General features: G+C 40.6%; 1 protein-coding gene across 1 annotated transcript in view; it reads right to left on the bottom strand.

Moving 5' to 3' along the window:
- Positions 1-2308: 2308 nt before the first annotated feature.
- LOC117552161 overlaps positions 2309-21305 on the bottom strand; it is a 55356-nt gene continuing 36359 nt past the window's right edge. Inside the window, exons 66-104 of the mRNA XM_034225431.1 lie at positions 20753-20932; positions 20474-20665; positions 19800-19949; positions 19539-19642; positions 18668-18870; positions 17137-17357; positions 16846-16992; positions 16590-16754; positions 16248-16399; positions 15780-15948; positions 15503-15611; positions 14938-15086; positions 14638-14763; positions 13648-13827; positions 12844-13068; positions 12583-12709; positions 11750-11949; positions 11414-11626; positions 11095-11240; positions 10663-10790; positions 10328-10472; positions 9352-9484; positions 9097-9234; positions 8865-8991; positions 8557-8768; positions 8297-8459; positions 8049-8131; positions 7009-7169; positions 6782-6896; positions 6099-6295; positions 5986-6019; positions 5767-5895; positions 5332-5664; positions 5072-5169; positions 4880-4986; positions 4711-4790; positions 3829-3857; positions 3605-3736; positions 2309-3179 (exon numbers count right to left, since the gene is read on the bottom strand). Of these exons, the coding sequence (XP_034081322.1) occupies positions 2727-3179; positions 3605-3736; positions 3829-3857; positions 4711-4790; positions 4880-4986; positions 5072-5169; positions 5332-5664; positions 5767-5895; positions 5986-6019; positions 6099-6295; positions 6782-6896; positions 7009-7169; positions 8049-8131; positions 8297-8459; positions 8557-8768; positions 8865-8991; positions 9097-9234; positions 9352-9484; positions 10328-10472; positions 10663-10790; positions 11095-11240; positions 11414-11626; positions 11750-11949; positions 12583-12709; positions 12844-13068; positions 13648-13827; positions 14638-14763; positions 14938-15086; positions 15503-15611; positions 15780-15948; positions 16248-16399; positions 16590-16754; positions 16846-16992; positions 17137-17357; positions 18668-18870; positions 19539-19642; positions 19800-19949; positions 20474-20665; positions 20753-20932 (6155 nt within the window). The 3' untranslated portion in view covers positions 2309-2726. The remainder of the gene's footprint in view (positions 3180-3604; positions 3737-3828; positions 3858-4710; positions 4791-4879; positions 4987-5071; positions 5170-5331; positions 5665-5766; positions 5896-5985; positions 6020-6098; positions 6296-6781; positions 6897-7008; positions 7170-8048; positions 8132-8296; positions 8460-8556; positions 8769-8864; positions 8992-9096; positions 9235-9351; positions 9485-10327; positions 10473-10662; positions 10791-11094; positions 11241-11413; positions 11627-11749; positions 11950-12582; positions 12710-12843; positions 13069-13647; positions 13828-14637; positions 14764-14937; positions 15087-15502; positions 15612-15779; positions 15949-16247; positions 16400-16589; positions 16755-16845; positions 16993-17136; positions 17358-18667; positions 18871-19538; positions 19643-19799; positions 19950-20473; positions 20666-20752; positions 20933-21305) is intronic.

Below are 21305 nucleotides of genomic sequence, written 5' to 3'. Positions count from 1 at the left end.
ACCTGCAGAACATCTGAAGCAATATTGATCTACTTGCAGTTTATTATAGACACTATACGATCTTCAACCATCTTTAATAACTATGCTTCTGTATGAAACACTAGAGAGAACTGCTTCTTTACAAAGAAAACCTCTTACACGTCAATAATTATAGGGACCTATATTTGGAGTTTAAATTTGAATATCTCAAGTGTAAATGTATAATTATTATAATGTATAGAAACACATTTAACAATGATGTTTGCTTTCTTTAATTATATTTGCCCATTTCTTTGGCTTGCTTTTTATCACTGATCGAAACAACTGGATTACTGCAGCATTGTTTAATGTTATTCGTCAACATGCTGAGATTAACCCTTGATACGTGATCCTCAAGCCTGAACGATCCACAATAATCTCACAGTTACATCACATGTGATCACATATTTAATCTCGGAGTCATTGTCTTTGTTATTATGAAAGGATTACTCTCACGAAGCATAGAAATGAATGGTTTGTGAATTTCAGGCTTTTTTGTTTTTTTATACCACATGTTGGGGAAATACCTTGCACATTTCGGTTTGAATTAGTTTGTATATATCTGTAAACATCAACATGAAAATGTACGATTCTGAGAACTGTGACCGAGTAAATCAACATGTTTTTGTTTGAATGCTTAGAGGGAGCAGCTTTTAATGTAAAAAGAAAAGCAAAGAGGCATCTGAGTGCACTATTGTGTTTCTGTCAGCATCAGCGGTAGGCCGGCACTCGGAGGAAAAGACTAAATATGGCAGGCCTGGTTGAACCACATCCTGCCGATAAGGAAACCATAGCAACAGTAATGCAGTACCATGGTGACTAGAGGAGGCCTGCTTAGTGACAAGCCACAGACTCAGGAACAACGGGAAGCCTCACAGCCTTACAGGCATCCAATGTGTTTGACTTACTTTCAACAAAAATAAAAGCATTTCAAAGAAACAGATGAATAATTAATGTGTTTTTACTCTTCCAGTGTTTTCACAGCAACTTTACCCTCTACAACAAAACCAACAGCATTTACCAGCATAAGGCTGTAAACATGTCTGTGTGTGTGTCTGTGTGCTCCTCGAGGATGCACTGCGTAGAGCAGATTTCTAGGGATTTGGAAGGATTTCAGATTAGAACATGATTACAGCTGACAGTCATGGATGAAACATGCTGGAAATTGGAGATGTAAATCTTCTGCAGCTTGCTATAAAAACCTCTTAATGCTATCTAAACATCCATCATCACTGGTATTCATACAGATCCCATTTGCAGATGTACATTGCTATATTGGGTGTTGCTATAATAAATTATATGAATTGCTTGCAAACCATGTGTGGTGATTTTCTCACGTATATACAATATACAGATAAAAATGATACGTTACAAAACAAAAAAGAAAGACGGAAAAAACAGGTAAACATTGTTCCGTTTTCCCACGACACAATTGCAACGAACAGATGCATGCAAGCATATAGCCTGCTGTGATTTTGACAAACCACTTCCCCTCCCCTAAGCAGCTTATATTTGTATACAACTATTTCTTATCAGAGGAATAATTCTTGTCAAGATATTTTGTCTGTAATTCATATACTTTATATGCGTATACATATCACACAAACATCACACAAAGGCAGTCTTCCTAAAAATAGCATTTGTGTGGATCTAAACAACTAGAGCAAGCATAATGTTGTACCACTGTATGTTCCCACACAAAGATACACACAAGGCTCCGGAGAATCTCAGCTTGGAGTTTTATGATGGCATGTGCTGCTGTGAGGCAGACACACACACACAGGCCACGTCAGCAGCACATAGCAGCTAATCTAATTGATAAGGCAGATATTCTCAGGCAGCCACTGAACCACACCCCACATACACACACACCCCCCCCCCCCCCACACACACACACACACACAGCTACAGGGCATTGCCAGATTCAACCCCGGGAACTTGGCAAAGAGCTCTGAGCTAACACTGATAGTAAGTGAAGACTTGTTCCCTCTGACCTTCTGAGTTGGCTCATGGCCCTGTTTAGGAATACTTACTTTCTATTATAAGACCCAGAACTTAGTGCGTCAGATAACCCACCAAAGCAGAAGAAGTCAGCATTCGTGCAGTAAAGACTTCTCTTACAAGATGTTACGTCTAGTATCTGCTATTGAATTAAATGTTGAACCCGACTGCTTCGGGAAGAAAGGTTAGAGTTAAATATTAAATATTCATGTGGACATGTGGGTCTTCACTTCTACAAGAGGGGGAGGTTGTTGTGAACAAGAACCAACACAGAAGCACAAGCGTCACCTTGTGTTTATTAAGCTGAAGTTTATTGTCTTAATTATAATATGGTAATGACAGAGCCTGTTGGAAGGGCCGGTATTAAATCCTGCCTGAGAAACAGTTTGAACAAGATGACAGATTGTGTCACACCGATTGTTTCCAGACATTATTTCTGTTCTGGATCACAGATAATTCAAAAGAACACAACAGAACAGCAGTTTTTCAGAGTAGAGGTAACTTGAGTCATCCTTCAACAAACAAGACAGCATATTAAACTGTACATAGATAGTAAAGCTATTTAAAGAACAACAACAAGGCACAAAAAAGCTAGAAACACATTTCTCAGGATTGATTTACATTCAGATCCAGTTACTGATCATTGGGCTCCCACATGTCATCAATATCTGTTTGTCCCGTTGTGTTGTCTTGTGTGATCCGACTGTTTATCTCATGCTTTCATTAAGATGCAGCTGATCTTGACTCTCCAGCATCTGGCAGTCCAGTAATGTGTCAGGGTTGTGTCTTTGAACAGAGTCGATGGTCTGCTGGTCGGAAATATGACCCTCCAGTTTAGAGTTACCAAGACCTCTGCTCTTTTCTTTTTGTTGGCTGTGATCCTCGCTAGCTGGAATACTATCCTTCCGCTGGCCGCCAGCAGGACTGTATCCTTCTATGCCAGGGTAAAGATCCCCCTTCCCCTGCTGAGTGGTGATGCTGTCTGTTTGTGAGCTGCTTCTTGTCACGTATTTTGACTTGCCGTCATGCTGCTGGCTCTGTCTGATGTGGCCTAATGTGATTTGGAGCTCATTGAGGCGCTGTGATACATAGCGCCTCTTCAGTTCCAGCAGGATTGTTCCACTACGACTCAGGCTTGGCATGCTGGTTGGTGTTGCCTTCTGCATAAGGACATTATTAGAGAATGTATTAGAGATGGTGTGTGGTAAAAATATGTAAGGGAATCCATACACTGTGTTAATAAATAACACAAAAATGCAAATATGCAGGCACTGAATTTATTAATAGTGATTCACACATGTCCCTCTTTAGTCAGGGCTGAATGGGAGCACATGAATATCAGCATGAGGCTTGAATGATTGAAATCCACTAAAGGTTAAACTTTTAATGTAATATATCATTCATATTTATGAAATGCTATAAAATATAGAGAAGTGAGAAAATAAAATAAGCATCAGGGTTCATTTGAGCATGTTGACATTTGTAGGCAATTAAATGATAAAAGATACTTTCTAAAATGTTCCCAGCACAAATTACCACCCTGATTAATTATTTGTAATAAAATATGAAATATTCGGCTAATTACCGCAGAATGGTTGCCAGCACTCCTCTCTCTCTCCTTCAGCCATGAGCTCATTTGAGCTCTCTTCTGCAGCTGCACACTCAGCTGCAGAAAAGACTCAGTCATGCGGTCAATTTCTTCCTCTATGCAGGACATCTGTGGAGGAGGAGATGATGACGTAACACGGGGGGGTATGAGGATAGTGACTATACCCTAAATTAAGATTATGATTTCTAATTGATTGATACCTGCACTGGTGTCCCTTTTGGTGGTAAACCTACAGAAATCAAACAAGACTTTAGATTCTGAAAATTAAGAGACACAATAAGTCAATCTTCCAATAATATATGATTATTGTGTACCAAGCAACACAACCCCTTAATGCTAGAACAACTTCATTGCTGATTGGCATGCTGTCATTCAAGTCCTGAACTGTGTGTATATTGGGATATTGGACATTTCACTTAAGTTGACGAAGGAGGTACAAATCTGCTTCCTTCTTTTCCGCCACAGAACTGCCATTAACGGTTTAATGATGCCTAGATATTGTGACTGGGGGAGTAAGGGAAAAACATCTGACTTTAATTTGAAATCACAATTAAAAGTCTTTATTGGTTTGTATGTGTGCCTTTTTGTGGGGAATAAATTACATTTGGGAAATATAGGAACTTCATGGGTTTGACAAGATAGCCTGACAAATCCGTTATGGATCAATGGCTGCAGGATGGGAATAGCAGTGTGAAAGCATAAGAAATAAGTGGACTGCTAGTCAGACCTTCTTAGGTTTTTATATTGGTCAAGGTTCATGTGCTTGTTCTCCTGACATCAGGTTTTTAATGGCGCTATATTGACTATATGCCATATCAAGCTTGCATAAATTAACTCATTTAACAACCATATAATCTATCGACAGTAGTACCATTGCCATATTAAAATACTTACTTTGCAGTGACCGATGCTTTTGTCAAATATAATGTTATTGCACAACTGCTAAGATTTAGGAAAGTACTTGTTTATTATACATATTTTGTCTATCCTGTAAATGGTTAGGTCAGAGAAATTATCATGTTATCATTTTGCATATTGTAAACTATTTTCTTTGTTCTTACAATAATCAACAATTGTCTTACCTGTGTCCGTGCTGTCAGTTGAACTCCGTTTCAGGTTTGTGACGAGCTGCTCTAACTTGAAATATTTATATTTTTGAAGTCTAAATTGGAACAAAGGTAGCAAGTTTTTAAATGATTTATCTAATGGAATACTTCACTTTGCTGGAGGCTTTTAATGTTTCTCACCAACCTGCTAGCTAACAGGTGCTCAGTGAACAGCCCTTCAGTGGGAACTCTTATGTTAAGAAATTCCTCAACAAATGCACCGTGTCGCTCCTCTGAAGCATCAAATTCCGACTGTAAAAAGAAAGCATACAAAGTTATCTTCCCTTACCCATGCAGTAAGAGAATGATGTGTGCGACCTTAAAAGCTCATACTTACTTCTGCTGTGTTCCATTTAAAAGAAATGTTGAGCAGCTGAAGGCTTACAGCTGAAATGGCCTCATGGAGAGCTTTCATAAAGCCCTGAGGTTTGGATCCTAGTTGTACAGACAACAAATACATATATTGTTTCCAAAGAGACTTACATACTTTGTGATTTCAAAGATGATTACCAAAGCTGTTGAACTGTATTACATGGCTATTGCCAAACAATGACTGGGTCTCACTCTCAAGTCTATCTTCAATAACAATCTTATTACCTGATGCTATGTAGGCCATGGCCTGCAGAATAGTAGCGATGAAATGTCCCACATGCTGAAGCTTTGCCTCTGACAGATAAAGGATTTGATTGGTTGCATCAAAATAAAAGTCCCCTGAACAATGCGCCAGTAAAGCCTCATTAGAGGAAGATGAGGAAACAGGGATCGACTTGGTCAGTAGCAGGAGCACGGAGGGAAACAGGGGGCAGTCTGCGAGCAACTGCATCACCTGGCAACCAAACAGGAACACGGCCGAGTGTTGAGGGGAGAGATTGTCCAGGGCAGTCGGGACTAGTGGCCTATCGTGGTTCTGGGCATCAACGACACAATGCTCTGTAGTGGATACAAATATATGAAAAAATGCTTCATTAGGCATTTGTAATTTGTTGTGTAATTCATTAAAAGTTACATTTTTCTTCGATGCCTATTTTGTACCATTATGAAGATGCTGATCAGAGCCAGTTGTTGTAAGGTTCTGTAAAGACTGTTGTATCTCCTGCAGGGTCTTGAATAGAGGAGATATGCTGACAAGCTTGGACAGGTCATGGTCACTTAGACAAGGAGCTGTGCAGAGGACAGAATCAGGAGATTTGGGGGACATAACATCATGGTTCTCTTGGAAATTCAACACACCTTTGCATATTTGTTCCTTACCTTGCTCTGCTTTGGTCATATTCATTGAAGAAAACTGTGGACATAATATGATCATTGATATTATGATCCACTTTGATATTCCTGGATATGCTACAAACAAAACAACACCTTACCTGTGTATAACACATGTTGGTGTCACCAGGCTGTGTGTATCCAGCTTGCGGCTCACACTCCCTGGCATCATGAGGAGCAGTATGACAGTATGGAGGAGCAGGCAACTCCTGGTTCTGCCAAGCTTCTCCTGTGAGCCTGCATAAGAGGGCTTCCACTGACCTGAGAACAGCTCCCAGTAACGCTACAGATGCTTCAGCTGAAGTGATCAGGATGTTTAGTCCCATGCACAAAATAGTAGAGAAAACTTGAATTAACATTTGCCTTTAACCAGATGTCTTCTGCCTCCTTTCCCCATCTTCTGACTTTCACACCCACACATACCTGCTTCCACTTCCTTCATTCCCTCAGCCTGACTTCTCCAGCCACGCCCTCTGCATAACCCAACCACCCACTGTTTCCTATTCCCTATGCATTCTTTGGACTCTGCCAACATTTCTCCCTCTTTTACAGTATGTATTTGAGTGCTATCCCTGTTTCAGTAATCACTGCACCATGACGTATATTTATATTTTTCTCAGATAGTGTAGATGGTATAACATATTCTCCTCTAACTTTGGACATGAAAGAAATTAAGTGTACTTCCCCAAATGTAACCCAGTCCTTTAATTGTTTTTTTTCTGCCCATTGCTCTTGAAAAAAGTATTCTTCGATGAAATCTGATATGACCATCATTCAGCTTTACCTTGTGTATCCCTCTCTCCTGCCATGCTGTTAGATGGTTTATCCCTCATTGCATTGTGGACTATAAGCTCCTTAAGAAGATTCAGTTTTTTATGATCCATATTGTCAAAGACATTCTGAAAGACAAAATGTAAAAAAAAATCTGAAACCTGAGAAAACCAAAAGTCCTAAATATAACGGACAAGTGTTGAATTTAGTAATTTATGCCTTTGCTATAAAAAAACTCACCTTGAGTGTTTCAGTCTGTTGACAAATGTTTCTATAAAACTCCTGCGTGTCTTTGCGGTGCCTGGCCAGCTGTGAGGCTATGTGCAGGTTCTGATCCTCTAGTTTGTCGTACAGAGTCTTCACATTTAACTCCTCCAAATCAAAGAACCCTGACACACATCCTAAATTGGAAGAGTAGATGTCAATAATATGCAAGTTAGAAATGGGCTGAAATATGGGGGAAAGTCTGATCAGCCCATCCCAAAGAACTAATGAGATACTTATTCTGATTATTTTGTAAATGGTGTAACTTGCTGCTGTTAAATCCATCAAACTATGTGCAATATGTGCTTTATGTGCAATATATACATTATATACATATGCCATTAATAACTGTGTAATATGTACCTGGCTGCTAAATCCTAAGAACTTTTTTTTTTCTTTTATTATTATTATTATATTTTTTTTTTTTTCATAACTTAGTACTTTTTTTTAACATATGTAACATTAAGCTGTCTGTGGCTCTTTCCTGCTGTAACGATGCAAATTTCCCCTCTGTGGGACTAATAAAGATATTCTGATTCTGATGAATTGCTGCACCATGAAATCAAAAGCTTGTTTGACTGAGCTCAATAACAATTCAGAAGCGTCTGTAGCTTTACAAGACCGTCCGGATGCAGCATGCTTCCATGCGATGGTTGATAAGTACTTCAGAGCCAGAGATAACAGCACAAGCAATTAGAGATCATCAATCTCTGGAATAGGCTGTTAACTGCTACCTAGTCATGCGTGATGGTTTCATAATGGCTCGGGCCAATAGATGTTTAAACGCCCCTATCAAGCTGCATGAATAATGCAATAAGCAATAAGTGAGAAACATTAAAGCCAACTCTACTTATAGATTTCTAGACCTTTCTGCAAATATTTTCCACAATCTGCACCTGAGCAAAAAAACTGATCACTAGAATTTGTATCACCACTTACTATTACTAATATCTAAACTTACCAATTACTTAATATATATTTGATTTGAAATCTGTACTGCAGTATAACAAGCTCACCTCCTTTTGAAACAGCCGTCTCCTCAGCTCCCTCTCCTACACCCCTACTACCTAAGTAACCACCTTGGCTTGGGACTGCTATGCTGAAACACAAATAAAAAGCCACATATTTATATTTGACAGCATTTTACATAATTGACATAATTAAGTTGAAAAAAGAGAGAGTACATGGATAGTTATATACCCAACACCGGTCTCCTGACACATGGCTAAAACAAACCATCAGTATTGATTTAAAGCCAACCAACCTGTCTCCACTGCAAACACAATCCACCGGACAGAAGGGCTCCCCAAGGCTGCGCCACTTCGGCTTAGCCCTCCACTGGGAGACAAGTTTTGCTTTTCCAGGTCGCAGAACTAAAACTGTGGTGGTCAAAACCACAACTACAACCAGTAGCAGACTCAGGATCCCTAAACACAGGTATTAGCATTGTGGCAGAATAAAATAGCTTGTTACAACCATGCACATGCATAAATAGACATTATAAGGGAACAGTGTGATACACACCTGTTATCACTCCCCAGTCAGGTAGAAGGTTGAGTCTGTGCTGTTTTACAATCCCGTGCTTGACCAGCTGTGCCGGGGTCATGGGCTGGAAGACGGAGGCCCGGGGGTCACACTCTGTCCCCTCCTCACTGACCACCACCACCAAACTCCAATCTGGCACAGCACTGTCAACAAACACATACTTCCCTGTTTCCAAGAACACATGGGCAAACCTGACAAAAGGAGGGGAAAAGGAGATGTTTTAGATAAAGGGGGGAGATGTCACAAAATGGGAACTCAAATAATCTATACTTCACGCTTCACACTACCTTGTAGAGTTGAAGTTTGTCTGCTTCATGAGAATCTGTAGACGCCTGAAGGCACCAAAGTCCCAGCTGGGGTTACTGTTAAATAAGTGGTCTTTCTGATATACTGGGAAGTGGCTGTGACGGCGGTCTTGGGGTATTAAAGACAGTGAGAGCAAGATTACCATGTTTAGAACTATAATACATCAAACTGTCATAAGAAAAACAAAATGAAGAAAAAAAAAATATGCTGTACCAGTGTGGTTGATGGTGAGGTGGAATATGAGCATGTCACCAGAGGACAGACAGGCGATGGGGTTGGGGATACGAGGAAAGACGTCATCTTTTGTCTCCCTCCTTTGTCTGGGTCTTGTACTTAGGACTTCTATTGGTTCTGAGTAAAGGTACATGCTCAGGGTTTAGACACTAAAGTTGTGTTTTCAACTTTTTTCCTTTAAATATACATCGGAACAATAACATTAAATCATCATGACAAGTTAAGAGCAGTCACCCGACAGGAACTGATTGATGAGCTCTCTTTGTGTAGGAATCCAACCAAACACGCCTTCAGGGTCGAACTGGACCAAATGGATTTTACCAATATTGTTTGCGTGGAAATCTGGTCCTAAAACATTCATTACAGTCTGGAAGTAAACAAAAACAAGCTTAATCTTTCAGCTTACTGTATGTGACATACTGTACAGTGCAACAGGAAATAAAATGGGTCCCATTAACATTACAACTGTGACACTTTCTTCATATTTCTGATTGTTAAATCTAGTCTAGAAAGTGGACTAAGTGGCTCTTTTATGCTTTGATATCTGTTTTAAATAATTGGGAATATTCATATTTAAAAGTTTTTTTTCCATTGTTAAACATGTAAATGATGGTAAAATGGTTGTTACATCTAAAACAAATTAGTGTGGTGTGTATACAAGTGTAATTAAATGTCCTGTACTAGAGAGAAATACTTTTGTTATGATATTGCACAGATAACGAGTTTGGGGAGCTAAATATCTCTAAACAGCCACTAAAGCCTGTGCACAAAAAATATGCAGATTCATGGATAATGAAACTAGCTTGAATTTATGACCCCAAGTAGCAATTTTGTTGAACTGCTAAAAGCATTTTTCAGCATGGAGAAACACTTTCATTATTTATCACTTTTCCTTCGCCATTATGCAATGATATAGCCAAATGTGCAGCTGCAACACTTTTTCCAGGTGTCCTGCTGAGACCCTGATAAATGCTTTGCCAAGCTTTCTGCCAGTTTACCGTCCAAGCCAGCCCCTACAGACTGAAACGTTTTTTTGGATGCAATACTAATACTAGTTTTGTGCTCATTTTTATCTGGTGGTAGCAGATTCTGAAAATCCTCCCTATCCTTTCAATAATCCTTTCAAGTATTACTTAAAACGTAAATAGGAAATCCATCATCTTGAATTTGGGCCAATCAGTCTGTCAATGGCCCTGTCACACTTCCTTACCCTGGCCCAGACCATTTTATCTCTTTCTTTGAGGCTGAGCAGCAGGTGTCCATCTGGAGAGAACTGGGCAGAGAGCTGAGGTAGTCTGGAAAGGCAGGAAGTGTTGCAAAGCTCCTCAGCAGACACATATCGCTCACACTGGCAGCTGGGGCATCAGGATCAGGCAGACAAGACAGAAAACAGAGACAGAGAAACAGACAGCATAAGAGGCTGTTTACTTAGAGATACAAATCTAATCATACATCAATTTTCTTTATATCTATCCTTTTTTACATTGTATTTGACTTTGCGGTGTACTTTTATAAGACACATTTGAATTGAAAAGTGATATTCACATTCCCATCTCCACATCCAGATTTCCTCCATGTTGTCCACAGGTGATATTACACGAGTGGAGGGAAGGTGACACACACTCTCTGGAGTCTGCCAGACGTACCTCACCTGTGGCACAACGCTTGTTTGCCTGAAACACACACAAACACACAAAAGCACACACACACACACACACACAGACATAAGACATGAAAAACGACTTAAAACATACAGAGCTTGTTGGAGTATTTCCCTATCTCGTCTTTTACTGATTTCAAAATGTACAGAAAAAATCGAATTAAAAAGTAAAATCATCAAGCCAGTTAGGGGTTGCTCAAATGCTTCTTGTAAATCTCCATATTTATATTTCTCCATTCACAATTTGTTGAATCTGTCCAAAGATGAACCACTGTGTACATTTGATACACTAATTAAGAGTAACTAAGGCTACTGACCTCAGGCTGGCAGTCCAACTCACTGTCAGAAGTAGAGCTTTTGAAATCCAGTTCATTGTAGAAGATAAAACCAGTTCTGCACAAACATGAACCATCAGAGTGCTGGAATGCTCGATTCTTAGCAATACAGGTACAAGAAGAAGAACCTGAGGAAACAAGTGTGACACAGCACTGCTACATGATCAAAATAAATATGTTTAAGTAGAACACTTTTGAAACTGTAACTTACATTTAAAACTAGAAAATAAACATAATATTTGTTCAGATACAAGCTTTTAATGTGTTCTGAGATATCTGGAAACATCTGATAGTATCCAACCTGCTGGTGAGGTGGAGGAGCTGCCACAGGAAAAGCAGGCCTTCTGAGCAGGCAGGTGGTTGAAGGTGCCAGCAGGACATGGCTGACAGTTACCCATTCTTTTAGCAAGAGGGAGGTTGCCAAAGGAGCCAGCAGGGCAGGGTATTGGTTGTGTGGATCCGGTGGGACAGACATACCCAAGAGGGCAAGGGTTACTCTTGTAGTTGTCTGTACCTGTTGGATTTAGCCACACATTTATATAAACAAAATCACAGTTTATTTGGTGTTAGGCATGAAATATCAAATGCTGTACATATAAATTGAGTTCTAGAGGATTTCTGGTGGTGAGTAAAGTACCAGAGGGACAAAAGTATCCTGCAGGACATGGAAGGCATTTTTGGATGGGGGAGAGGTACTGACGATAGGTGCCCTCGTCACACACAGTGCAGCAGCTGTTTTTGGATCCTCTGAGGCCGCTGGTGTTGACAGGCATGAAACCGCCATCGCAGGATTTCATGGAAGAGCTGTTGGCTGGGCAGTGGTAGGGAAATGGACAGCTGTGGGACATGGTAACAGTGTTATTTATAAAGCTTTAACTCACACTGTGTAAAATCAGTCCAAATCCATTAAGCTTTCACTATTTTAAACGTTCAAGGACTAGTGTGTAAGACTTATTGGAATACATCATATATTATTATAATATATATTTATTATTCACAACTATTCATAACATACTCTTTATGCATAATCACCTGAAACAACAAATCATAGTGTTGTTGTTTAGCTTAGATGAGCCCCTTTCTATCTAAACGGGGAAAGTCTTCTTTTCCTTGGAGTCCACTATTTAGCATTTTGTGTTTCAACAGTAGCCCAGAAGGGACAAACCAAACACTGTCTCTAGAGAGTACCTCTCGTGTTTATAACATTACCTGAAGGCAAAGGAATGTTCTCTGCACAACATTTGGTGAGATACAGTATGTCCATAAACAATCCTTCTTCTTCCAAAACTTTGTTTGATATCTTCTAAGTAATGTATGATTCAAGATGATTCAAGATTCAATACTTTAGGAATTGGCCTCATCACAATAGCATTCACAGCTTTGTAGTTAGGACACATAATGAGAAATACACAATGTACATCATGAGTTTGCAATCCAGGTATTGCAATATTAGACATTACATGCACTCACAGTTGCTTTGGGGTTTGGTAGGAATGAGATCCTTGAGGACACAAATATCCTTCAGGACAGACTTCAGGCTCAGCAGTCTGAGGTCCACAATATGAGCCAGCTCTGCACAGCCTCTCTGTTACTGCACCTAAATTATGAGCAGATACTCATTACTGCAAAACCTCATAAATGGCCACAGGGAGAGAGGCATTAGACTCAGAGTTTTTTCATACAGAATCCAATATACCAAGCTAACATTATAAACTGTATCGATAACCTTACCCATGGGACATTGATAAGCGGCTCTGCAGGAAATCCCCTCCACATTGGGCTTCCCTGTAGCCCGAGGGTCTGGGCAGAAGGTTCCCCCTGCACACAGTTCACACTGGCTGGGTGCAGCGGCTCCAGGAAGGGCCCTCTTAGTGCCCGCGGGGCAGAGGATGGGGGGTCCGGATCCACTGCACCAAAAACCAGGTGGGCAGGGACTGTTGGAGGAGTCTGTAAGCCCTGGAAAATAACAGCTTTCTGAAAACCCTATTCATCACTTTAGACACTAACAGAAATATAAATATATTAGCATAACATGAACCAGAGGGAGAAGAGGTGGGGTCACCATGTCCGGGGAATCAACCACTACTGTAACAATATGACTTCACTTTGAAATATTTTCAATTATGTTTGAGGAAGAGAAAAAGAGAGATTAGAAAAAGTATTTCCTTTTATAAATCCAAAACTCAATGTAATTACCATAGCCTCAAGTTTTAAATCGAATGTTCACATTATACCTCCTCGCCTCTTATCTCAGGCACGGCTCATGCACTGGTATATTAATGTACGTACAAACTGAAATAAATACAACCTAAAAAAGGTAATTCTCTTTGATCTGGCCTTACAAATGTAAATTCAAACTCACTAGAGAAATTACTAGTAGAGCATTATTTTACACCCAATCATACCTCAGGCACAGGGTGTCGTTAAATAAAACGGGGGGAAATTAAGGAATCGGTTTCATTTGCATTTCAAAGGAATCTGTAACAGTTTAGTTTTAATTGGTGTTTGTTGTCGGATCAATGCAGTGTGTCAGACCTGTGCTGTTACAGTGTGAACCAGGCGGGCAGGCCAGGCAGTCCCCCTTGCTGCCTGCCCCGGGGTGGGCTCGATATGTGTACAGCGGACACAGCCTGGGCCCCGTCCCTCCATCGAAGTCACTGCCAGGCAGACCATCACAGTAAAGACCAGCAGGACACGGATGAAGGACTGGGTCTCCTGCAATACAAACATATGAATGCTAAAATGTAAGAAAGAAATTGGTTTCAGATATTTTCATAGTTAGAGTATTTTATTTATTACACTGTTGCTTATCAGTTGAGGAATATATATATATAGACATTTTTATTGATTGGGATAAACCCCTTGAGATGCACCATCTCGTTTTCAAGGGGGTCCCTAACAACTTACAGACATACATAAACAAAAAGACAAAATGCAAAACATGACACACAAGACAAACCACATACAGTCTGTTAAGTAAAATTCAAGCAATGCACACAATCATTACAATTCGAGACAGTCAAGCAAATCAGTTTCATCAATATCAGTTTCATTAATAACAAGTACATATATTTCAATAGTTTATTGAATACTCACACATTTCCCCCTGGCTACATTCTATCCCTGTTAACCCTTCATGATCTCAAGCTCAGTAACAACTCTAAAGGCAGGGCTCTCTTAAGTCTTTCCAATTTGCATCCTTTGTATTTAATTCAGTCCCAGTGCCAAGATCATGCTGGTACCTACTTATTCTAGTTTACACATGAGACCAACAATGACTTCAATTAACTCCCCGACAGAAAAACAGGCAAGCAATAAGCTACTTATAAAGCATCAGGAAACTGTTCATCTAGACCAAACAAAAATCATGTTTTAACTGTCTAAGCATCTTAAACCCTTCTTTAAGCCCCTTAATAATAATAATAAACAGCATCCTGCATTTTCCCTGAAAACATTATAACAGTATCTTTAAATAAAAAACACATTACCAACTATTTAAATATAAAGAACATTATCAACTCATACCAGGTTGACACCAATACTGAGGAGGGCAGGGTAAGCAGTCCTGTAGGCTGGCACCTCCTGGGGAGCTCCTGAAAGTGTTTGAAGGACACAACTCAGCCTCCTCTGTGCCTTCACGACAGAAGAAACCTGAAAGAAAGCGTTACAATAAATAAGAACAACATTTGAACCTGTCCAAGGTGCAGGGATGAGAGAATTAATCTCACATTTCAGAGAATCTTAGAGTTAGTTATGTAAATCTGTGTATATAAATAAACATTTCCATTGTTGGTTTGGGTTGTTTTCTTTCAAAAATGGCTGTACCTGCCGGACATGGACCAGCACACTGCATGCCCGACTGGCACTGGGTCATATTAGACCTATTAGGGTCCTCAGGTCCCTGAGGGGTGAAATCTGCACTCCCAGAAACACAAAGATAGCCAGCGGCACACACACCCTGGATCCTCCCAGCCCTGAAGAAAATATACACATGGTTAGTTTATTCACAAAACCACAGAGAAACACATACACATATTTGGAAAACTAAATGTATCAATCATTAGATAAATATAATTATAATTACATTACTTCTACCATTCCCACCTCCCATATCTACGCTCATTATATTAATTCATGTTAAGGTGTTCATTTTGCTGTTCAGTGAACCGTGACAGCTGAACGTGATATACTCCTGCATTCTACTAATTGGGAGCATAATCAGAGCGGAGATTAATGTTTGCCTCTGAGCATGTGTGTATGAAGGTATGTTCAGGTTGTGCATGTGCCTAATAGTGTGTCTGTGTATTTGTGTTTCAGGATGGATGTGAATGTGAGGCACATTTGAGAGCTTCTGCATGCAATCACATGGGCTGTGGTGCATTCAGTGTACCTGCAGAACCTTCCTGAAGGGCAGGGTAAACACTCTCTCTCTTCTTGTAGCCCTCCCTGGTTTGAATGAGTATAAGTGCCATTAGGACACGGTTGAGGCACCATTGTTCCTGAAAAAGAAAATGAAGTAGACAGTTGACTGAAAGCATGATTTATTACATGTTATTACTAAAAAGGAATGTGCTGTTTTTAGTCTGAGAAGCGTTTTGTGTGTTATTTGGGAATCAGGCTGGTTTATCATTTGCTATCCACTTAGTCATACATTGTCCGTAGAATACCTGCAGGGCAGAACGAGTGTGGTGGGCAGGGCCATGGCTCTCCCACTATGGCCTCCTCACAGTAGAATCCAGGTCTGCATGGGATGCAGCTATCTGATCCCGGGTTTGGCTGGTACTCTCCTGTGGGACAAGGCAAGGCCAGGGCAGAGCCCTCTGGACAATAGTGGCCCTAGGAGAGAATGTAATTTACAAAGGGGTTGGTATTAAACTTCAACGTTTTTCATTCAAAATGTTCATAACTTATGACTCATTTTACTATTATAGATATTTGTAAAAAATCATCATAATTATGACAATAATTCTTAAATTATGGCCAAAACATTTTCCGTTGACGACTAACTGGTTCATCCTTGAGTCCAAGTGCACGGTATCATAAGGGAAGAAACCCTGAAAACATAATGTTTTTGGCCATGGTTACCGCCAGCAAGTGGAATGAGGTTTATCAAATACAATATGAAAAACCCTTACCTTAGGACAGAGGAAGGCATATGGAGTGGTTGAGGAGAAGTCAAAAGGGCAGAAGAAACCAGCAGCACAGGGGCCACTGGGGTTGGCCAGACCCTCCGTGGAGCAGTAGTGACCAACAGGACAGGCAGAGCAGCTTTCCATGGAAACCCCTCCTATGACAACAGTGATGCAGATCAGACGAGCAGAAAATATCAGAAACCCATTAGGACCTCTTTCAAATGCAAATGCAAGCTCCTAATTAAAAAGATGATACGGATATCAAATGATTTCATTAATTACACAATGGTGTGACTAACAGAAAATAAACTGCCATTTTGTGAGTAGTGTAAACAGTAGGTCTACCGATGGTGTTGCGAATACTGCCAAGAGGGCATGGAACTGGGGAGAGGCACCCTGATGGACAGTAGTGGCCCAGGGGGCAAGGGCCATTCATGGGGAACTTGTTAGAGCTCTGTGGGGTTGGCTCAATGGCTCCACCTTGGCAAAAATAACCCAGCAAACAAGAACCTAGACAAAACAAAATCCAAATTCCAAGGTTGAGTGTGTGTACATTTTATAAAAGGCTGAAATAATGTGATATATCTTTGCGTGTGGTCACCTTGTGGTGTTGAGGCTCCATGTGAGCCACAGTACAGTCCAGAGGGACATGGTGTGCAGACAGAGAGAGAAAATGCACCTGTCTGGTTGCTGAAAGTCCCTAAAGGGCAGCGCTGTGGCAGGGCTGTCCCCGCAGGACAAAAATGACCTAGGAAAAGAGCACTTATTAAATATTGCTTTTACTCGACTGCAGATTTGTACATTCTTCCAGTTGCCAAAATTGCTGCTTTATGTATAATGGTAAGATATCAAATGTACACTCTACATTCAAAGTTTATTTCACCACCCTCACCAGCTGGGCAGATTGAGGTCTCTCGAGTGGCTGAGGAAGAACACATGGTCCCTTCGGGGCATATTATACAGTAGGCAGCTCCAGGGGCAGGACTGTAAGTGCCGGGCTCACAGGGCACCTCGACTGCAGAGCCAACAGGACAGCTATGGCCAGCAGGGCAGAGGTAGCCATGGGAACTGTCAGATGGCATGGGGCTAGAGCTGCCACCAAGGCAAACATACCTGTAGGCATAAACAAAAGCAAAGGGAAAACTAACTTTACATCACAAATATTGCCACAGGCTGCCATCCAAAAAGTTGAACAATCTGTCAGTGAGGAAATGTCATCCAAAAAATATGGATTTAAAGAATAAAATGTCTTTAAAATGCATTACATTTAAATTACATTTACACCAGATCAATTTCTTCTCAGACATTTTATTAACAGCTTATAAACCAAACAGAAATAAACAGCAGCAGCCACACTGAAGTGCTAAAGGTGCTCGATAGCCGGTTTTATCTATTGCAGGGCCCCAATGCAATAAATATCAAAGTGTTTCAAGTGTGGATCTTATCCTGCTGAAGACACCTGCTCCCTCTCCATCAGAGGATCAACAGACTCACATTTAATAGCCCTCGGACATCATCAATTATTTTTCAGATTTTACAATGTATGTGTACTGCCTTGCAATTGATTTTTGAATACAAGATATCTTCCCGGCATATCGGATCGGCCCTTTCAATCCATTTTTAAATCCTACAAATACATCCGACTACTTTCAAGGCATAAGGTGAAAGACCAATTTGCAGTAGAGAAGAACTGAAAGCAGAGGGAAAGACTGGGATATACTTTTTTAAAGAAAGAGAAGGTTAACTTAAAAGGGGACCTATCATGCAAAATGCACTTTTGTACGTCTGTTATACATGAATATGTGTCCCCGGTGTGTCAGGGAACTCACCAAGTGTCAGAAAACACAACCCTCTCTCTTTTCCTCCATACCCAAATCTCTAAAAACGGGGCTGCAACGGATCTGATACAGACTGATACAGATTTTAAATATCTCTGACGTCAGAAACAAGGAGCTTCGCCTATATGGGCAACTCTCCACCTATCAGGGGAATGAGAGGTTGCCGTGGCATGGTAACAGCATGGTAACAGCATGGTAACAGCATGGTAACATGACGCTCATGCCTCGCCCCCCTCCTTTGCAGGGGGGCGTGGTCAGCTGCAGCTCATTTGCCATAGAATCAGCCCTTGCAAAAACAGGGCTGGAATAGAGCAAATAGAGCGAAATGAGGCATGGCTAAAATGCATGATCTGTTTGGTATTTTGAAAAAAAAACTTCACAGACATGTTTTATATAGGTATGGCCCTACAATATATTATTTAAATATAGCATGATAGGTCCACTTTAAAGCAAAACAGGTCAGTTGAAAACATTGAAGTCAACTTCAAAATTATACATGTACTCATTGGACAACACCAACAAACTGGGTGACATCCTCGCCCCAAATATTTAAAAGTGAAAAAGCAGAAGAACAATCGTGTTTACCCAGCACTGCATGGACGAGCATTTGAGAGCCCTGCTATTGCAGGCCTGTCACAAAACAGTCCAGGGGGGCAGGGTGGGCATCCATCAACTGCCTTCATTCCTCTGAAGATGGAAAGTGAGCCTGTGGGGCAGGGGAGCGGAAAGCCAGTTCCAGAGGGGCAGTAGTGGCCAGAAGGACAGATATGGGTTCTGGTAGAGTTCCCCTAAAATTAGGAAAACATCTAAATATTTGAACATCAACAACATGTGTGTACAAAAATACTAACAATACATATTACTGTAAAGTAAGCATTCAGCTCGCATCCAAAGTCTACTACTTCCGTGAGGTCTCCCGAGGCTGATACTTAAAACACAGACCTTTAAAGAACACAAAACCACAATATTTTTAGAGGAGATGTATTTTCAACATGATATGAATACTGAAATAGTACAAACATCATAAATGTCGTCAATGCATGTTGGTTTGAGTGACCAATATGGTGGCCGAAATGTTACATCTCTGTCTGTACATTTAAGTATTTCATGCTTCCGGGTGGACCTTGAGGCTTTATTTTGTGTTAGAGAAAAGTGATTCATCACCAAGACACCATCAATAAGGATAGGTAATTAAATGTAAATGCAGCCATATTTTATATCTTCTGAAGTTGACATTTAGTTGATGGTGCTGTTAAAAGTGAGATAATGGGTAAAAAATGAAAAAAGGAAGCACGAATGTGCTCAGGCAATTTCCACTCAGATTTAGATTTTTTCATTATATAAAAGGTCATTGGGTCAACAGTATCATTAAGAATCCATCTCTAAGAACAAGGACCTACTGACCAACAACTTCAGATTACAAACTAACTGAGGCCACAGGGGAAAAGAACAGCACCTGATACTCAGTGGAGTTAGGGCTGGTTGATTCCCCGGGACAGAAGTATCCTCCCTCACAGAGTCCTGTTGGCTGCGACAGTCCAGGTTGAGAGCAGAACATTCCTGCAGGAACCACCAAAATAATAAAGTATTTGTCATTATTAAGATTTCAAACACTGTAACCTCTCTGTGCACATGCAGTTTATTTATTTATTCATAATTGTTATCAATTAAGGCTTGGGTTATGATGATGTAAAACAAACACTCATTCTTTCCACACCAGCGGGGCAGGGCAGGCAGGCATCTGGGCTGGAGGCTCCGATCTGGCTCTGCACAGTCCCAGGTGGGCACGGGAACTCCAGTCCTAGAGTCACGCCCGGAGGACAGTAATATCCGACTGGACACAGAGCAGGCTGTACAGAACCTGCATCTGAGAAGAATTAAGGTGAAAAATGAATTTAACACAATTCCACACCTTATGATTGTCTAATGTCCTTGACTTTGAAAAGGTACAGCTGCATAATTAAATAAATGGATGATCTGACATTGTCAAATCATTTGTCATTTAGATTAACTGAGATAAAGAAAGGTGTCCATTAGCTGTTCCTATTTTGTATTAACTCTGCTTAAATTAGTGGGATAATAAGCTTCTTTGGACAATCCACATAGAATAGGTGTGAATTTGTAGCTTTCATTAAAAGGGAATATATGGGCTTGTACATTTTCTGCACTAGCCAATCATTTGTGTCCTTTCAACATGTCTCTGATCATATCTGTGTCCCTTATTAAAACATGTCCTGTGGCTGCAGCCTGCACTGCATGCTATTGTGACGAGTGAAAATGAATCACAATCTTTAATCATCAGTGTATGGATCCCTCACTATATGACTGTTGAATAAAGAAAATCCTCTGCCTCTTGCAAAAGATAGCTCAAAGACAATCAATGTTTCCCACCTTGACAGTAATACCCAGGGGTACAGGGGGTGCAGTTGTTTTGATGCGTGTTGGCAATTTCAGAGCTGAAGGTCCCTGCAGGACAAGGTATAGGGACTGATGTTCGACTGGGGCAGAAGAAACCAGCCGGACAGAAAGCGTTATCTGCTCTGCTAGAGCCCTGGTCACAATAAAACCCTGGCCAGCAATCACCTAAAGCACAAAAGGAATAATTACTAATTCAAATGGGGGATATTATCTTCAAAATTAATCAAATTAGGAGAAATGTCTTCCATCAACCTGCTCTCAGCCCCTGTTGGCAGAAAGTCCCGGCTGGACAGAGAGATCCAGTTTTATTGTCAGTCGGGTTGGGCACGGTGGCGCCCATCAGGCAGAGGAACCCAGAAGCACACGATCCTGAAGGTTGAATCAAACCTTCTGATCCACAAAACTGACCCGCTGGACACACTAAGCATTCGCCTGCCAACACAGATTGACAGCTTTGACTTCGGGCCAAACAGCAAAACAAGCTACATGCCAGGTGGGATCAATCACAATGTCTCCAACACGGTTGCACACTGCTGGAGATGCCAATGTGTTAAATTCAACTTAATTAAGGCAATCATTCATTTCAAGAAGACCAATCATATTTTGCCAGCCTTGAAAAGGTTTTATTTTATTGTAGACAGTTCATTCAGATTTCTTCCCCTTTGTTTTTACGTAAAGACTAATAGGAACATCCAATTTGACTGTAGCCCTCAGGAACACCAACACACATCTACCTTAGCAAGGCATTAACTCTCTGAATCAATGTAACCCTAGCCCTATTATTTAAAAAAATAATAATAATGCC

This window comes from Gymnodraco acuticeps, unplaced genomic scaffold (assembly GCF_902827175.1).
Source record: "Gymnodraco acuticeps unplaced genomic scaffold, fGymAcu1.1, whole genome shotgun sequence".
NCBI classification, from domain to species: domain Eukaryota; kingdom Metazoa; phylum Chordata; class Actinopteri; order Perciformes; family Bathydraconidae; genus Gymnodraco; species Gymnodraco acuticeps.
The sequence above is the reverse complement of the archived record's forward strand: the minus strand, read 5'-3'. Positions and strand labels throughout refer to the sequence as shown.